Here is a 17,904-nt window from a genome sequence, read left to right on the forward strand (position 1 = left end):
GTTCACTTTGACCCCGGATTCAAATATCTGTCAACAGTCTGTAAATGATTAGTGTAGAGAAAGTTGAGACATAACTCGGATGAGTGGGTAAAACCATGATTTGTGCAATACGCTATATCTGGTGGACAACTGACTCAGGGTGTGTTTGACCCTAAGCACTTACTCTGTGGGTATGGAGATGGAGTTGGGAGTAAGTTTTCTTCTACTTGTCTCATTTGGAAATCTCTATTGTCAGCTGCATCTTCAGATTATGGCACTGAAATTTCTCAGTGGAACACAGCCAAACCATCTTACGGAGGTAACACATTCAGCACCTTCCCTCTTGAAGGGCATGACCTTCAGCTATGACTGTGAAATCAGTTGGACATTTCTAACCCTGGCACTGTTGTTTTCTTACTGTGTGATACTGTAGAGCTCCTCTGCCTTCATCACTGTTCTATTGCTGTGAAGAGACACCATGACCATGGCAACTCTTATAAAAGAAAGCATCCAATTGGAGATGGCTTTCAGTTTCAGATGTTTAGTCCATTGTCATCATTGCGGGGAGCATGGTGGCATGCATGCATAGGTGGACATGATTGAGATGTCGCTGAAAATTTCACATGGAGCCATTGGGGCTGACTTGAACTTTTGCAACTTCAAAGCCCATCCCAAGTGACACACTTCCTCTAGTAAGGCCACATTCACTCCAACAAGGCCACATCTTCCAATCCTTCCCAAGTGGTGCCATTCTCCAATGTCCAAACACTCTAATATATATGAGCCTACGAGGGTGTCTTAATTAAGTTCCTATTGCTGTGATGAAACACCATGACCAAAAGAAACTTGGGGAGGAAAGGGTTTATTTAGCTCACATTTCTATATCAGCATTCAGCTCTGAAGGACATCAGAACAGGAACTCAGCACAAGGAACTGGAGGCAGCCATTGATACAAAGACCCTGAATGAGTGCTGCTTATGGTTTTCTCAGTCTGCTTGGCTGATGGCTCTACCAGTGCTGGATGGCTCCACCAACAGCAGGCTGGGCCTGCCCCCATCAATCATTAGTTAAGAAAACACTCTATAGGCCTGTCTGTAACCCAGTCTTACGGAGGCATTTTCTTAACGGAGGTTCCCTCCTCTCAGACAACGTTAGCTCATGTCAAGTCGACATAAAAATATCCAGCAGAAGGTGGGGAGGAGCATTTTTATTCAAACCACCACATCCTTTGACTCTTAGACTTTTTTCTTTATAAAATGTGAATTGATAGCTCTTGGTGGCACTGCACGATGAATAAGAAGCCATGTCTACGCCAGTCCATGCGCTCTTGGGCACAGCTGAACTGCAGAGTAACTGATACCAGTTACTCTCACTCATGTTTGTGCTCTGACTAGGGACCCTCCCATGCCATCCTTGTTACTTGTGGCCCTTAAAGCAAATTATATGAGAGAAGACACTGGTGAGACAGATAAGGGCTGAGAAGTTGTGTAACTGACCCTTTTGGGGAAGGGCTTGTCATGGGGAACAGGGCTAAATACAGCAACTCTATCTAAGCCCTCCACAGTGTGGATCTTCCATGCTTGTAGTGACTACACTTTTAGAAGGAACCCAAGAGAGCCTGCCTAGGTTTTCTCCTCACTGCATGTAGTGTCAGCATCTCATCTCTTTCTGAACTTTCTCCACAGTGAAGACCTGCAGCAATGGTGGCTAGCCTTGCCTTCACGTGAAAAGCATTCAAAGAACTTTAAGAACAATCCTGGTGTTGGACTGGAGGTTCTTCTGGGTGTAGACGCCTACCAAGCATGCACATAGTCTGGAATTTCACATCCAGCAGAAGGAAAACTATCATGGCAGGTGCCCAGATCCCTTCACTTAGTATTAGTGGTGGATCCAAGCAAGGGCAGGTTTCAAATTCCCAGATAATTTCAAAGTGTTGTTAAGGCTGAGAAGGACTGGGCTTCTGTATGGAGACAAAGACACAAAAGAAACTAAGTGATTTATTCCTTATAATTCATTGGTGGGGGACACATTGATGGAGTCCATATGTGGCAATGCAGTATTATGAAAATATATCGACCATGGGCAAGCACCGATCCTTGACACTATTAATGATACTCTGTTATGCTTGCAGACAGGAGTCTAGCATGATCGTATTCTCAGAGGCTCCACCCAGCAGTTGACTCAAGTGGATGCAGAGACCCACAGCCAAACATTGGACAGAGCTTGGGGAGTCTATGTAAGAGTTGGGGGGAAAGATTAAAGGCTCTGAAGAGGATATGAACCCCATAGGAAGACCAACAGAGTTAACTAACCTGGACCCTTGTGTTCTCAGAGACCGAACCACCAACCAAAGAACATACAGGGGCTGGACCTAGGTCCCCCTGCACATATGCACCAGATGATAGCATTTCTTTATGCAGGTTCCCGAACAACTGGAGCAGGGGCTGTCTTGTTCTTATAACCAGGATGCTATGTCTGCCTTCAGTGAAAAAGGACGTACCTAGCCCCTGCAGAGATTTGATGTGCCAGGAATACTAGGGGAAGGGGAGGCAGTTCTCCACCCTCTTATAGGAGAAGGGCAATGGGAAATGGGGGAGGGGGATTATGTAAGGGGAGACCAGGAAGAGGGGGCCAGCAATTGGGATGTAAACTGAATAAATAAATTTAAAAGAGAAAAAAGATAAAATATCTCTTCCATGCTAAGGCATTAGGACTCCTGCTAGACCTCACATCCAGAGTAAATAAACTTTGTAGTCACTTAAGACCTAAGACTGCTATTCTACTACTCAGTCTGTTTGTTTAATTGCTTTTAAGAGGACAGTGTAACATTCCTACTTATTTGCTTTGGATTTCCCATAAAATCAACTTTTTGTTTTGCTTTGTTTTTGTTTTGTTTTGTTTGTTTGTAGACAGGGTTTCTCTGTGTAAGAAGTCAACTGTTTGCATGTTAGTTTGGTTGGCCGGTTTTTTTTTGAAACAAGTATTCTACAAGTAGCCCTGGCTATCCTGGAACTCAGAGATTCCCCTGCCTTTGCCTCCTAAGTGCTGGAATAAAAGGTGTGTGTGCCACCATCACCCACGTGATTCTAACACATATGCTCCTCATGCCCTTGGCCCATGACCACTGCACATTCCTCTGGCCGGCTTTCCTAAGCTTCCCGGCAGATGTCCCTCCTGAGAACACTTGGAGCTACTGTTCAAATTCCACCATCCACCCATCTCCATGGCAGGTTCTGCCAATGGCCTCCACATGACTACACCCTCTCAACTGTCAAGAATAGAAAACGCCAATCTTAATATTTAAAATCAACCCGACGACACAACCTCTGGTCACAGAGTCTATTATTCTAAATTCATCAGCTATTCGATGTTGGAATTCTTCTGGTGACAGAGGCCACCACTGGTTCAAAAATCTCTCCGGCTTACATTCTGCACATCCTCTCTCTTCACCAATTTGCCCCAAAGGCCCCTTCTTTCTCTCTTGTCCTCCTCTTCCTTTATCCGACTTGGAAAACCTGCCTCCTTATCTTCACTCAACAACTGGCTTCTTGTTGTCTTTATTAGCCAATCAAATAATTAGGGGATTCCCCCTAAAAACAACAGAGACATGAGATGATGTCTGCTTGAGAAAGTTTGAAAATCAAGTCAGTGTGAGCACTACTCAGAGAGCAGAAGTAGATGTAAACGAAGACCCCGATTTGACTTTAGACTAAGGGTGTTCTAAGCATCCAATTAGTAGGTTGTGGGGGGGGAAGAATGGTGGACAAGGAGTGTTGAGTACAGAAACAACCCACTCTAAGAACATGGTCAAGAAAAGAAGATCACAGTTAGAGGGAGTTACAAAGCCTAAGGGGGTTTCCAGCTTTCTTTCAGTGTGGCTTGTAGACTACCCTTAGGAAAATCCTCTGCTGGAGCTGGTGATGGTTTTTCTCCATTTGCCCCCAGGTCTACCTCTGTTTGATTTTTTTTATCTGGCCCTACTTCCTAGGATTCCCAGGGATTTGAAGTAGAAGTTTCTGGCTGTGTCAGGTGTCTTGCTGAAGAAGACTCACGTGGTGTTTTGCTAAGGCAAGACCCTCATGAGGACACGTGATGTTTGGAAAGAGTATAAATAGGACTCAATGAACAGGGATAGGGCGCTTACACAGCTAGCCTTGCAGTGCTTCTTTGCTTAGTTGAAAGAGGCACAGAAGAGAACCCTTTGGTTCTGGTCACTCCCACTGGCGCATGCCCATTCTGCAGAGGCCTGGCTGTTTCTGCTGGATAGTGCCACCACTGCTGATCCGTGTTTGGTATCCTGACACTGCGGAACTTGTCTGCTGGTGTCCTGACAACAGAGAAAGAACTACTGAGAGAACTACTGAAGAAAGCCTGCAAGGGCTACTTCTAAACAAGTCTACATCTCTTGTCCTGTTTACCATCTTCTCTCCTCTACCTTTGAATGGTGGGATGGGAGGGGGGTGTCAAGGCATTCGAAAACCCTTATTAAAGTATGTGTTGAAAATTGTAAGCCTATAGGGATTAGTGAATGCCAGTCTTCATACTGCTTAGTTTACTGAGAGCCAAAGTGTGGAGAAATTGGATGAAGGGAGGAAAAAGGCAGTGTATTTATTCAGTTGATTAGTCTCAGGTTCTCTCTCCTATCACCAAGGTTGCTCTTTCAAGGCAGGCTCTGATTCATAGTTCAGCTCACACTGGGCTTAGGTAGCCTACCACCTCTCTTCCTGCCTTCATAGCTGGGATGCTAAAAGTCGTGTGTTGTGGTTGAGGAATTGCAACATCTTTTATCCTTCTCTTCCCTTCCTTAAAGTGTTTATTACAGACTATCATCTATGCCTTTTTGGTTGGGTTTATCTTTCATTCTGCTTCTTGTCAGATCCTGACTGTGTATACATGTGTGCATGTGTGTTTCCAACAGAGAGGAAATTGGCTACATGACTTTTTTTAAATATAGAAAAGGGAAGACTACAATTGAATGTCATGATGGGCCTTCCAGTCTCTTTGATGTTTGTTCTGAGGGTTTATATAATAATAGAGATTGGTGTACCTGCTGTTTCCAATGGATGGCATAGGACAGACAGAAACATATGTACACACACACACACACACACACACACACACACACACACACAGAGAGAGAGAGAGAGAGAGAGAGAGAGAGAGAGAGAGAGAGAGAGAGAGAGATTTTGTGTTCCTGACTCACTAAGGGGATAGATCTACTGTCAAGACCCCAGACCTCAAAGGCAGATGAGAAGAAGCTGAGGGATGGACAATCTAGGCTGGGCCTTTAAGGGGAGACAAATAGGGGATTAAGGAAACGTGTTTATTTGTGCACAGATTTCATCTGTAAAGTGTAGCAGGTACATTGTCTGACATGATAAGTGAGACATCAAAACCAGAAAACAGGATAGGAAGAGCCCATGATATAGCACTCATGAGGTTTCCATCTGTGATGAGGTAAAACTTGAGGGTGAGGCAGTTGCTTCGGGATCATCCATGTTCCTTAACACCAATTTGAACATTATTCATTCATGGAAATACTTTCATAGGAAACCAGACTGACCATCACACTCTAGCAAAAACCCAACTGTCCAAAAAACTCTAGCAGGAAGCCCATTTGTGGGCCCAAACAGGTAGCCTACCAAGAAACTATAGATGTTCTGACCAGTCACTGTGACAAGTCCCCAGGCTTCTTCAAATATCCAGGCACCAATGAATGCCACATTGTTTAACTACAGTCATGGAAAGAAAACACTAGAAACTCACCATTAAAAATGCAGAGCTAGTGGCTGCTTGACAAAGAGTTCAAAGTGATTACTTTAAAAGAGGTGTGAAGAAAAATCCAGAGGCTGGAGAGATGGCTCAACAGTTAAGAACAGGTATGGCCTCCATAGTCTCATGTATTTGAATGCTTGACCAATTGACATGGCACTATTTTGAGGTGTGGCCTTGTTAGAGGAAGTGTGTCATTGTGGATGTAGGCTTTGAAGTCATTATACATACATACATATATATATATATATATATATATGTGTATGTGTATGTGTATGTGTATGTGTATGTATATGTATATGTATATGTATATGTATATGTATATGTATATGTATATGTATATATTCCAAGTTCTGCCCAGTGTGGAACACAGGACAGTCTCCTAATGCATTCAGATTAAGATGTAGAACTATCAGCTCCTCCAGCACCAAGTCTGCGTGCACAATGGTGTCTTTTCACAGCAATGAAACGCTAAGACAATCACTGTCTGCTCTTCCCAGAGGATCCAGATCTAATTCCCAACACCCACATGGCAGCTCATACCTGTCTGTAACTCCAGTTCTAGGGCTGTGACACCCTCACAAGGACATACATGTAGGCAAAATACCAATGGACATAAAATAAAAATAAATTATATATAATTGTGTATACTATGATATAGAGAAAGAAACTAAGAGACAAACAATAACTATGTTATCAAACTTAGAGGGATAGAGCTGGTGCTCAGCAGTTTCACCTTATTTATTAGCATTCATAGATTGGAAGGTGCACTGCACACAGTAATCATCAATCCATCATAACTTCAAATGCTGTGATCTAAAGTAGTAACTTGCCAGCACAATAGACATATCACTGCAATAGTGGTACAGATGTTGTGAGAGTAACCGCTTACTTGCAAGGTGATGCCAAGCCCTGCTCCACAAGATGGAACCCATACCCAACATGCTAATAAGGCCAACAACCCAAGACTAGATAGTTCATGGGACCCAAGGGGAAATCTAGTATTATCATGCTAGATGAACATAACTACAAAATAACTCCAAATGGCATGTTGCTATACCCATAAACCAGAGCATTGCTCAGCCTTCATCAGAGAAGCTTCCTCTTGAAGTAGATGGCAATTAATGCAGAGACCCACAAACTGGACAATGTGCAGAGAGTAATTCAGATTGTAAGAGCCAGAGGTAGTGAATGACTCCAAGGAGTCATCATGTTCCAGATTCACCAGGGCTCATGCATATACGACCTCAGAGACTGTGACATCATACTCAAGACATGCATAAGCTCAAGCCAGATAGAATTCTGGCATGGAGAAGAGGAGTGGAAACCACTAACTAAAAAGCTATTTGCAACTGATAATAGCTTGGAGATGGAAAATCAGTTTTCTTCAGTGGAGTGACACTGTGTATATTAACCACACTCCTGGACAGGAGTGCTCAGGAGTAGTTAACAAAAACAAACAAACAAACAAACAAACAAACAAAAAAACCCAACCAACCAACCAACCAAAAGAAAAAAATTCCAAACAAACAAAAAACCCTCCAAAGGTTGGTTTGTTTTTGTTTGCTTTGTGCCTTTGGGAGGAGGTTTGGTTTGTGTGTTTATGGTCCCCCCCCCCCCTTTTTTTAAGAGAAAGAACATAAAGTTGGGAGGAGATTGGGAATGGAAGAAAATGATAAAAAAAAAGTGTACTGTATAAAAAATGTCTAAATGGTTTTCAAAAAGAAACCGGAGGATATCTACAGGACCTCATCCAAGAACACTGCTCTTTTATCATAAAAAGGACAGAGACTAGAGACTGAAATCACAGTCACAAACTACAGGAAGAACATTTGTGACAACAGTAAGCCTCATTTCTTGGGACCCTGGATAACAGCAGGGTTCTCACCTCCAGGGACCTGAGTCTGAAATAACAACAGACCATTAGACTAAGTCTCTGGGTGATGTTACGGCCATTCTGGCTATGTGCCTTATGTCACTTCTGCATTAGATGTCAAAAGGATTTAAAAAGAGGAAAGAGAAATGCAAGAGCAGTTTGTACAGGATGCTGCCCAGGATAGAGAACCCGACCAGTGTGGTCCAGAATGGGGATTCAGTTTCATTTCCATTTCCAGTCAACATTATTGAGATCAAGAAGCATCAAAGGACACACTTTATTAGCCAGTCTACATTTGATCGTTTGTGTCCTTCCCAATTCCCACCACCTACCATCTACTGAAGGGGACTGTACCCCTAGGGAACCGTGTTAGTGAGTCTCAGGGTGGGAGAATCAGAGGGTTCTTCTCCTCTGCGGGCCCTGGGCACTCATCGGAGCGCTGTCCCTTCCCAGGGAAAGGCAGCACCACCAGCTTCTTTTCCTCAGGCCCCATGTAGAGGAAGGAAACATCAATTGTGTCCCCCTGAGGATTTGTGGTTAAATCCAGATGCACAGGAAAGGTTTCCTCAGGACTCTTTCCCTTGGAATCTTCTGGCTTCTCAACATCCAGGTCAGGGAGGTATTGGATCGATCCTCTTGGTGCAGTTACAGAGGGGGAGCTGGTAGAGGCTGTGTTTTTCTGAGGGAGTTTCTCAGAGCCCTGGGCAACAGCGGGGTTCTCACCTCCAGGGACCTGAGCCTGAAATAACAATGTATTTAAATGCAGGATTCTACAGGGAATGCCCTGCCATGACCCACACCAGGCAAAGATGCTTTGTGATTGCATATTTGTAAGACAGTCTTAAGATAGCCCAGGCTCAAATTCATCATCGCCACCTCGTCTCCTGAGTGCTGGGATGACAGGTATGGGCTTTCCACACGCATCCGAATGCTCAGAGAAACCAGCTATGCCACTGCTTCTCAACCTTCCTAATGCTGCGACCCCTTAACACAGTTCATGTTGTAGTGATCCTAACCATGAAATTATTTTCATAATCTTGCTATTCTTATGAATCATAGCGTGAATATCTGTGTTTTCCAACAGTCTGAGGCGACCCATTGTGTTGTGACCTACAGCTTGAGAACCACTGAGCTACGGAAACGAACCTCCTGATAAAAAGCTCAACAACAAGACAGGTAAGTGCCAACTGAAGCAAGGTCTGCAGAAGCTGGACATGGGATCTTTCATTTCACAGCAGAGGGGCTGAAGAACTGCCCAGGGAGTTGCCTTTGCTCCCAGGAGTGGCAGCAGGTGGCCTCTTTTACTGTTTGTCTCATGCCATTCCCCAGTAGAGTGCCCTCCATCCAAGTCCTCTCACTGGTCCATCTTAGATATCAGAACAGGGAGGTGATGACAGCACCAAGACCCAGACAGGTAAAGGGGTGGCCACGGAGCTCATAGGGACAGAGCAGGGAAGAAGCCCGGCAGCCTGTCTAACTGCATCAGGTTATCCCGCAGTAAGTACTTAGTGTTTGTGGAGACAGATTGAACATGTTCACAGAAGTGATTCCCCCTGAGGTGAGAGAGGTTTCTTGGACACCCTGGAGTTAGCACCTGGAAGGCTTAAGCTATGCAAGTGTATATAACATAGTTCACTGTGTTGTTCCTGAGTGTTCTTCCTTATTCTGCAGGGCTGTATTGGAACTAAAACAATAGAATAAGTTCTCTCCTAGAGGTGTGGGTTTATGTAGCCTAAGTAAAGTGATTCTGGATCTCGGGAAAAGCCAAGAGATTGGGAAATAGGCACCTAGAAAACCTATCACCTGATTCCATGGGAAAACATGGGGGTGTTTAGAACAGTAGGGCTCAACAGGGAACATCACGTTCCCGCAAGCCCAGCAACCCACGTTCAACTCCCCAGACCCCATGTAAAGGTGGAAGGAAAGAACAAACTCCACATGTGTGCCATGGCACATGTGATCAATATGCTTACATCACACAAACACACAATGATAATATGTTTTTCAAAAGATAAGTACCTGAGGTGGGAAAAACTCACAAGTCACTTTGGTTTGCGTTCTTACGGGCTGCATCGGAGAAAAATGATCAGGAGGAGGTCGAAACAGAGAACCTTGGCAAAGACCAACGGGCTAAAAGAACAAAAGGCATCCCGTGAGCGCTAAGTCACTAGCGAGCAGAGATGCAGGCCCTGCCCCTTCTGCTGTGCCACTGCTCCTACCTTGGCACAGGTAGGCTCCCAACCAGGTTCCTGTGAGTGAGCTAAAAACAACTGAGTCCAGTTTGCTTCTAGCAATGGGAACAGTGGTCTTTTAGGAAGGTCCACAGCATCTACTGCCTGGCCCTTGCCCTTGACCAATTATCTACAGCAGCTCTTAGTATGTCCCAGATGACTTAATGGAGATGGGGTTTCTTTTGAGAGCTAATAAAAATATTTTTAAAAAAATATGAGGTAGTGATGGTGGGTCAGGTCTGTGAATATGTAACAAAAATGGAATTGTCTACTTTAAAAGGAAAAACCTTATTGTACATAAACTGCATCTCAATAAAACACTATAAATAGGTAGATAAATAAATGAAAGAGAAGTACCTTTGCCCAGCTTCAACACAACCATGCTGACTCACATTCCCAGTATATTTCTGATAGTTTTGAGGTGTCCATCCCTTTCTTTACTTGGCCTTTCCACTGTGAAGAGTGGTCCAAAGAACGGAACACCAGGCTGCATTCCAAGTCCTCTCATGATTAATTTTCTCAGTTATATTACATTGATGATGAAAACCACACTTAGAATCGAAAGAATCCTATCACTGCACCAAGGCCTGCCCAGTTTCTTAATGCTTGAGGGAAGGAGGAGTATCACATGATTTGTGACACCCCCAGTGTGCTCTGTGACACCCCCCCCCCTCAGTGTGACTTGTGCTCAACAAGTGCCTATGATCTGTGAATGCATCCAGACTGTATGGTCAGTCGGGAATGCTCACCTCAGAGTCAGAGGGCTGGAGAGAACAGCTGGACTGCGATTTGGTACATGGTAGCTCTCTGATCAAATATTCCACAAAGTAAAAAGGACCAGCCATCCACTGTCACAAAAAAAGAGTTAAGGCATTACAATCTTACCCCAGAGAAAACTCAGGATTGACAACAGTCCTTGTATAGAACGGATTCTGAAGCGCTGTCAACACACAAGTCCCCATTGTTCCCAAAGTCCTCACAGGCACAAGACCATGTCAGTAATTCTGCTATTTAGAAAATAGCAATCAGGGCTGGAGGGATGGCTCAGTGGTTAAGAGCAATGGCTGTTCTTCCAGAGGTCCTGAGTTCAAATCCTGGCACCCACAACTGTCCATAACTCCAGTTCAAGGGGATCTAATACCCTCATACAGACAAAATACAAATCATATGAAATAAAATTAAAAGAAAAAAAAACCTATAAGGTCAGTGCCTTTCCCTGTTAAAGATGTGAAGGGTACCCTAAGCAGTTTTTTGGGTTTTTTTTTTTTTTTGTCTTTGTTTTTGTTTTTTTTTTTGGGGGGGTGGGTTTTGATTATATATATTTTTATTTACAATTTTTTCTTATAGAGATTTGCTTTAGTTTTATTTATATACAAACACTATCCACACAATTGAAATATAAAATGAATCTCCTATTCCACAACTCAGAAAGCTCACCTCCTACCCCAAGCCTTAATGAAGCAAAAGTTGTCCTGCTAAAGGGTCCATAATCAGTCAGGAAAATACCGCACCTGTTTCACCCCAAGCTCACATGAGTCTAGGAATATTCTTTTTGCTTTAAGAAAACCAAGTCACCCGATACTTATACAAATGTCAAAGAATAGCAAATGCTGTAACATGACTGAATGCACGTGGATCTCCTAAGAATGGGGATGTAGGGAAAGGACCTCAGGTCCTAAGCAGACAGAATGCCCAGGCAGCCTCCCCTCCCCCAATCTAAGACCCTGCAGCTACATCTGTGTAACTGACATGAGCATTTTTGTTTTACCTGGCCTGTAGCCTTGGTGACTTTGACGAGTGCATACTGTTTTGAGGAGCTGTTACTGTTAAACATCTCAAGCGATTCCGTGGCAGCTTCCAGAACATTGGGGTCTGACAAGTCAATGGGGCTCGGGCAGTCAGGGCACATTGAGTGAGTCTTTCTTTTAGAAACTATTGATGAGAACAGTTTACAAATATTATTAATTTTTAGTCCTAATAACAGTCATAATCATACAATTATACAGAGGCAAAGACTGGACGAAAATACTAATAGCCAGTAATGTCAAAGATTCAGTGAGAAAAGCATTTTTCTTAGAAAGCATTTAGTTATCAGAAATATGATAGCAGAAGTATTTCCTTTCTTTCTTTTTCTCCCTTCCTTCATCCCTTCCTTCCTTCCTTCGTGAGACAAGGTCTCATGTAATCAAAAGGACATTCAACTCCTGATCTTCTTGTCAGGGACCAGGCTTGCAGAGAATGGCCTCCTACTTGGCTTCTTTGGTGCTAGGATCTGAGCAGGCCTTCACACATGCTTGACTCTACCACCTGAGCTAACGTCTAGTCTCTAAGCACTATTCTGTTTGTAATAAAAAAGAAATCAAATGTGGTAGTCTTACCCTCTGATAGCCTTATTTACTACAGGAATGCTGTTCAGAACCACATGGGGCATGCCCAACCAGTAGTCTGTGCACAGCACAGCGTCAAAGACAGCAAGAATGTGGTCTAGAATGAAACTGTAAATACGCTTAAAACGTTATGAGATTTTCTTAACAACACCATTACACAGTTCTCAAGTGTGAACTTGGTAGATGACAGCATTGCATTTCTGTGTCAAAACAGTGGACACATCAGTTCCCTCCCTAGCTCCAGGTCCTTTCTCATCACTGTTCCTGTAGACAAGGGCCTTTGGAAGGCTGCCTTTCATTGTTGCCATGAGTTACTTCTCTGCCTTGGTTCTCAGCACCAAGAATGAACCTAACACCTACGGAACAGCCAGTAGAGGCCCAAAAAGCAAATGGTGACATCATGACAGGAGGAGCTGCAGAGGGCAAACGTGTGACCAAGCCTGGGATGTTTTTAGACAAAAGCCACTGTCTTCCCTAATGAATGTTTGGGGGGCGGGGAAATGGCAGGAGAGCTGTGCACACAGCTTGCCACCCGTGCCTCATCACCAGCCCCCAACACCTACGGAATCACTGCCACTAGTTTTAGAAGTTCCCAGATTGATTTCAGGCTACCCCTGTCTTCACAGTGAGGAAGCGCAAGCTGTTAGGTAGATACATTTCCCATTTTCCTGTGCATTGGGCTCCCACTTTTCCAAGACCCTCTCTTGTAAAAAGCAGGCTCTAGAGGGAGGAGTGCACATGCTACATTCAGTGGCCCATTCATCCAGCCTTACTCTTCTCTGCTCTTCAGCAATGGTAATGACCTCCAAAACCTGATGTAAATTGGAAAGCCTTGAACTGTGGGAGAGGGACATCTATCTCATATGATGGAAGACATAAGACTATAAATCAAGGTTATGCAGGTTCTGTTCTGCATTTTATGAGTGTTTTAGCCATAGTAAAAATTAACTTAAACCAGGAAAGTACCATTCCTCTCTTGAGCAAAGGGCAACTCAGAAACATCATAGGGATGTTTGTTAAAAAAGAGGTCTGAGTTCTGCGACAGAGGCCACTAAGGGCATACTTGGCAGAGGGAGGGGCTCAAGTAAGTGCAGAGATGGGGAGGTGCAGTGTGTGTGTTCTGACCGCCCGGAAGCTGGAGGGGTGTCAGGACAGTGGGACAGACAGAAAGGATCCTGGGACAGGCTATTTGTCACTCACAGAAGAATGAGCATTTAGGATCTGGAGCAGGCACAGTCCTTGGCAGTGATTTAGGAAGGCTCTCCCCCTGGGAGGAGGTAGTAAGCGTCAGTAGGGAGGTGGTGCTGGAGTATTGTTCAGTGCTGTGATGACTACAGAGGAAGAGAGGAGAGAATGCCTGCCAACTTGACAAAGGCCCTAGGCCAATTCTCTTTTCTGTCTTTTTGATGTCAAGATGTAAAAACCCCTCTTGACATTTACCTGGGCGAAGTGTACAGTTATAAGCAGCTAGGTAGAGAACTCTTCTTGGCTTGTTAATGTGAAACATTGCTTTGCACTGACCATAAACCTAGGAAAAAAACAAACACAAAGACACTTGATAGGATGACGTGCTCCAGAGAACCACCACAAGGTTAAACACCACCACCCCTTCCCCCAAGTAGGATTTTATCTGAATGTCATGAGAAACTTAAACTCCGGTTCTGCGTTTGGGGTGTGAAGAACTCCTGTTTAGCATCGGATTCTTTAACCTTTTCCCGGGACACAGCTGCCTGCTCAGACCTCCTCACTCTTAGGTGTGGACCACCACACTCTAACTGCAGAAATGGACCAGGAACAGCTTCCCATTGCCATGTCCCATGGCCACGTCAGCATGCCGTGTCCTAGCTTCATCCCAATGCCAGTGCACATGGGCACTAGGAACCCATGGGAGGAGGTGACAATGTCGGAGACAAGCACAGGGAGAAGTGGGGCCCCTCAATCATGCCCAGAGCAAAGTCCCCTGGTCAGGAACTTCAAGTTTGAAATTACATGTGAAATTAACTCCTAACCTGTGTGTCCCTGAGTGAGCACGCGCATGTCTCCATGAGCGGCCTGCATCACTAAGCCACCTATGACAAAGAGGCACATGGACTATTTGTTTTTTAAAAAACAGGTGCAGGATAAGATGCTTGAGTCATTAGCAAACTCAAAAAAAAAAAAACATGTTTGGTCAAATGATTACAAAAAACGATCTTGATCAAAAAGTTTACTTCAAACCACTGGAGATGTCACCTTGTCTCCCATGGAGGTGTCACCTTGTCTCCCATGGTATCATGCACCTCCATGCGCCTGTGAGTAGAAGCGGTCCCAGAACCACCAAGAGTCAGGTGGAAACCGACTACACTGGTTTCAAGTCTTGCCAATGGCCATTTTGAAAGGTTGAGCTCAAAGCTGAAGACATGGCTTAGTGGTTAAGACCCTTGCTATTCTTCTAGAGAACCCTCAGTGCCCCCATCATGTGTCATATAACCTTCTGAAACTCCACTTCTAGGGATCAGAGACTGGGGTGGGGGTGGGGAGTGGGGTGGGTCAAGACACCTTCTGGTCTCTGTGGGCACTACATGTATGTGGTACACACACACATACATGCATGCAAGGCACCTGTACATATAGAAAAATAAAATAATTTTTAAAAGGAGAAAAGATGAGTTCTGAGGCCATTTAGTTTTATGCCCTGGAAGCCCCTGACAGTACCCACACTGGAAGCCATCCTCTTTCCTATCTGAAAACTTCATATGGATATTCATTCAAACACAACCAAGCAGAGAACACATGCTATCCTCCATTATTGCTGCTATCTTCAAACACCAGAATCTCTCTCCCTCCTTCCCTCCCTCCTTACCCCCCCCTCTCAATATAAACTATAAACATTGGCTCAGCTGCCAAAGAATCTTAGGGTAGAAAATAATTTGGGGGGGGACTTTTCAAGTCTAATCAGCAAGTCCCCAGTCACAGGAGCCCTCCCTACCCCAACTAAACTTGGCCGTGTCCCCAATATTAGAATCTGTACGCTGGCCTGTTGCCTGGGAGACGCTGAAGCTAAAATTGAACAAATGGTAGCCACTGAGCATGCTCCAGGGACCAGGCACTTACCGACTCATAGAACACCCTCGGTTTGCAATCCTTCAGTGCCTTCCTGCTGAGCACATGACAGCCAGTCTCTAAGACATCCAGTGTGAGGTAGAACAGAGATCCCATGTCCTCCTACGATAGGGTTGGAGAAATATAGCATCCCATGTGAAACAATTCCAGGACAACCAGACCAATAGCATCTTCCTGGGAGAGCCTAAGCTCATGTGTGTGATACATGCTTTTCTATACTCCTGAAACCTGTATGTGGGACAGAGTAGGCTCTTTCTTGTCACCATTCCAATGGACAGCAAGAGTGTCATAGCACACCTGCTGATAATGGCAGAGCATTGTGTTTCCAGACTGGAAAGTACCTGTTGACAAGTAGCCCCAAGTTGCCACCCCTGGCTAGTCCCTACAGCCTGGCCAAATGTTGCCCCAAAGTCAGTCACTTGCCTGATAGTGCTCCTGAGCATCATGCACTCTGTTAAGGCTCAACATATAGCCATCCTTTTGGTCTCTGTTGATGCTCTGCAGGGCAAAGCCTGCAACCGCCAGCACTTCAGAGTCATTACAGCCCAGGGGATCCAGAGGTGAGAAGGGGCTTTTTGGTGGGGGTGGAGCTGGGGGAGAGCGGGCCACGCAGCATGCAGCCAGGGTGCAGAGCACCAGAAGTCGGAGCAGACCCATTCTGTGGGGAACAAGATTCAGGATGTGTCAGTGTTGAGCTGCCAGGAAGAGCTCTACCATGGGGCCTCAAGATGGACCTGAACAGCTTTAATTGCAATCAGAGTAGCAGAATATGACCTGAAACACTATGTCCTGAGGCTGCCTTTATCTAAACACAGCATCTTCTGAATCAGTATTTTAGATAGGATTTGTTAAGTGTTCTAACCTTGACCCTGGGTCATACCATTCATGTAAATAAATCGAAGTTTCCTAACTTTCCCAGCAATTATAGCAAATATTTGCTCAACACACGGAAGACCTGGCGTCTGTCCTGTCCAGGTGGGAGTCCTAATCCAACTGGAACTGAATACAAGCACTACTCAAAAATGCCCCTTTCTAGTTCCCGTATCGGACTGAAAATGTGTTTCATCTCAAAACTGTATTAAGATGGAGAAAGCTAATGGGACCCCAAAAGTTCTCCTAACACACTCCATTCTTCCTTGTGTGCACCTAAAGGTAAATTCATCAAGAGATGGAAACCTGACACTGTCAGGAGAAAGGTGGCGATAACCATCGAGACCCATCGTGGTCCTCGCCTCTTTCTCAGTTTCAATTTGGAGTCCAGAAAGGTCCTGGGCTCCATTAGGGATATTTAAGATTTATTTTTGTTTTAATGGGGCCTTAAACTTGTTCAGTAGCTGCAGATGGCCTTGAACTCAATCCTCTTGCATCTATTGGGACTGCAGGTGCACATCACCATATCTGGCTACAAAACCAAGTACCTTCCAAAACTCCACTTCTCTAGGACTTTACCATATGTGCCAGGAAAGCGCTTTCACAGGCTACATCACAGGGAAGTTTTATTTTGAGACAAGGCCTCACTAAGTTTCTCAGTCTAGCTTGCAACTTGCAACCCTGCTTCAGCCGCTTAAATTCCTGGGATTACTGGTATCTACCAGCATAAATGGCACACATACATTCGTACAAGAATCATACCCAAGGCCTCACTTATACCAGACAAACATTCTACTTCTGAGATACATCCACAAGCCATTTAAAATAGAAGTTTCTGCTTCAAACACACACAGAGACACATATAGACACACACACACACACACACACACACACACACACTGAAAGCAAAGGTCTAAGTCAGGAAGGGAGCCTACAGAGTAGGTTGTCTCAGAAAGCATTCACTAAGGGAAGCAACACCTCACTCTGACCCCCACCTCCACCCCTGCCCAGGCTTTCTGTGTTCAATAGATGAAAGTTCTGCGGCATCTGCAGGTACCCAGCTGGTAGGCCCTCAGTACACAGAGCATCTGAAAGACACCAAAGCTTTGGGGTCAATACTATTTCAAACACAGTTCCCTACAGCTACTAGAGAATGCAAGAGTTTTTCTGAGTGGTGCTTCTTTTTAATCCACAGATAGATTTTGGGAATGTCTGTGTTCATAAATAAGAATGCCAGCCTGTGAGGCTTTTTCATGGGAACCTGGTGAGAAGGACCAAATATTTTGGCTGGAAAGAAATGTCCCTCTGATCTAGATGAAAATCCAACATGCAGTAAGCTATGGCTGACATGAGTGAGCCAAGAAAAAGGCTGTTAACATGGCTAAAGGTCCTAAATTTACATCGGTTACATGGTAAACTTAAATATAGTGACTTACGTTTTTAGTTAACATTGCCTTTACTAAGAAAAAGTTAATTGTATGATAAGCTTACTAAATAACTTAAATTTACTATGATTAATTTAATTGTACCATAGTTGAGCAGATACAGATTTCCATCCCCTCATTTGATAGCTACTCACAGACAACTAGGCAACAGCATCCAGTCACTAACAACGGTGGTACAGACACTTACTGAAAGCCAAAGAAAGTCCAGCCAGAGAAGACCACTGGGAATCAGGAAGGGTAAA

General features: G+C 44.4%; 1 protein-coding gene across 1 annotated transcript; it reads right to left on the reverse strand.

The window, feature by feature from the left end:
* Nucleotides 1–8,006: 8,006 nt before the first annotated feature.
* FETUB (fetuin B) lies at nt 8,007–16,004 on the reverse strand (the record flags this gene model as incomplete). The annotated part of the gene is made up of 7 exons (XM_080919536.1): nt 8,007–8,366; nt 9,647–9,757; nt 10,608–10,706; nt 11,627–11,790; nt 13,686–13,773; nt 15,339–15,449; nt 15,771–16,004. The coding sequence occupies 7 exons, from the start codon at nt 16,002–16,004 to the stop codon at nt 8,007–8,009; spliced, it is 1,167 nt and encodes a 388-aa protein (XP_080775662.1).
* Between the last annotated feature and the right edge of the window lie 1,900 nt (nt 16,005–17,904).

The sequence above is a fragment of the Micromys minutus genome (genome assembly GCF_963924665.1).
Source record: "Micromys minutus genome assembly, chromosome: 7".
Lineage (NCBI taxonomy): Eukaryota > Metazoa > Chordata > Mammalia > Rodentia > Muridae > Micromys > Micromys minutus.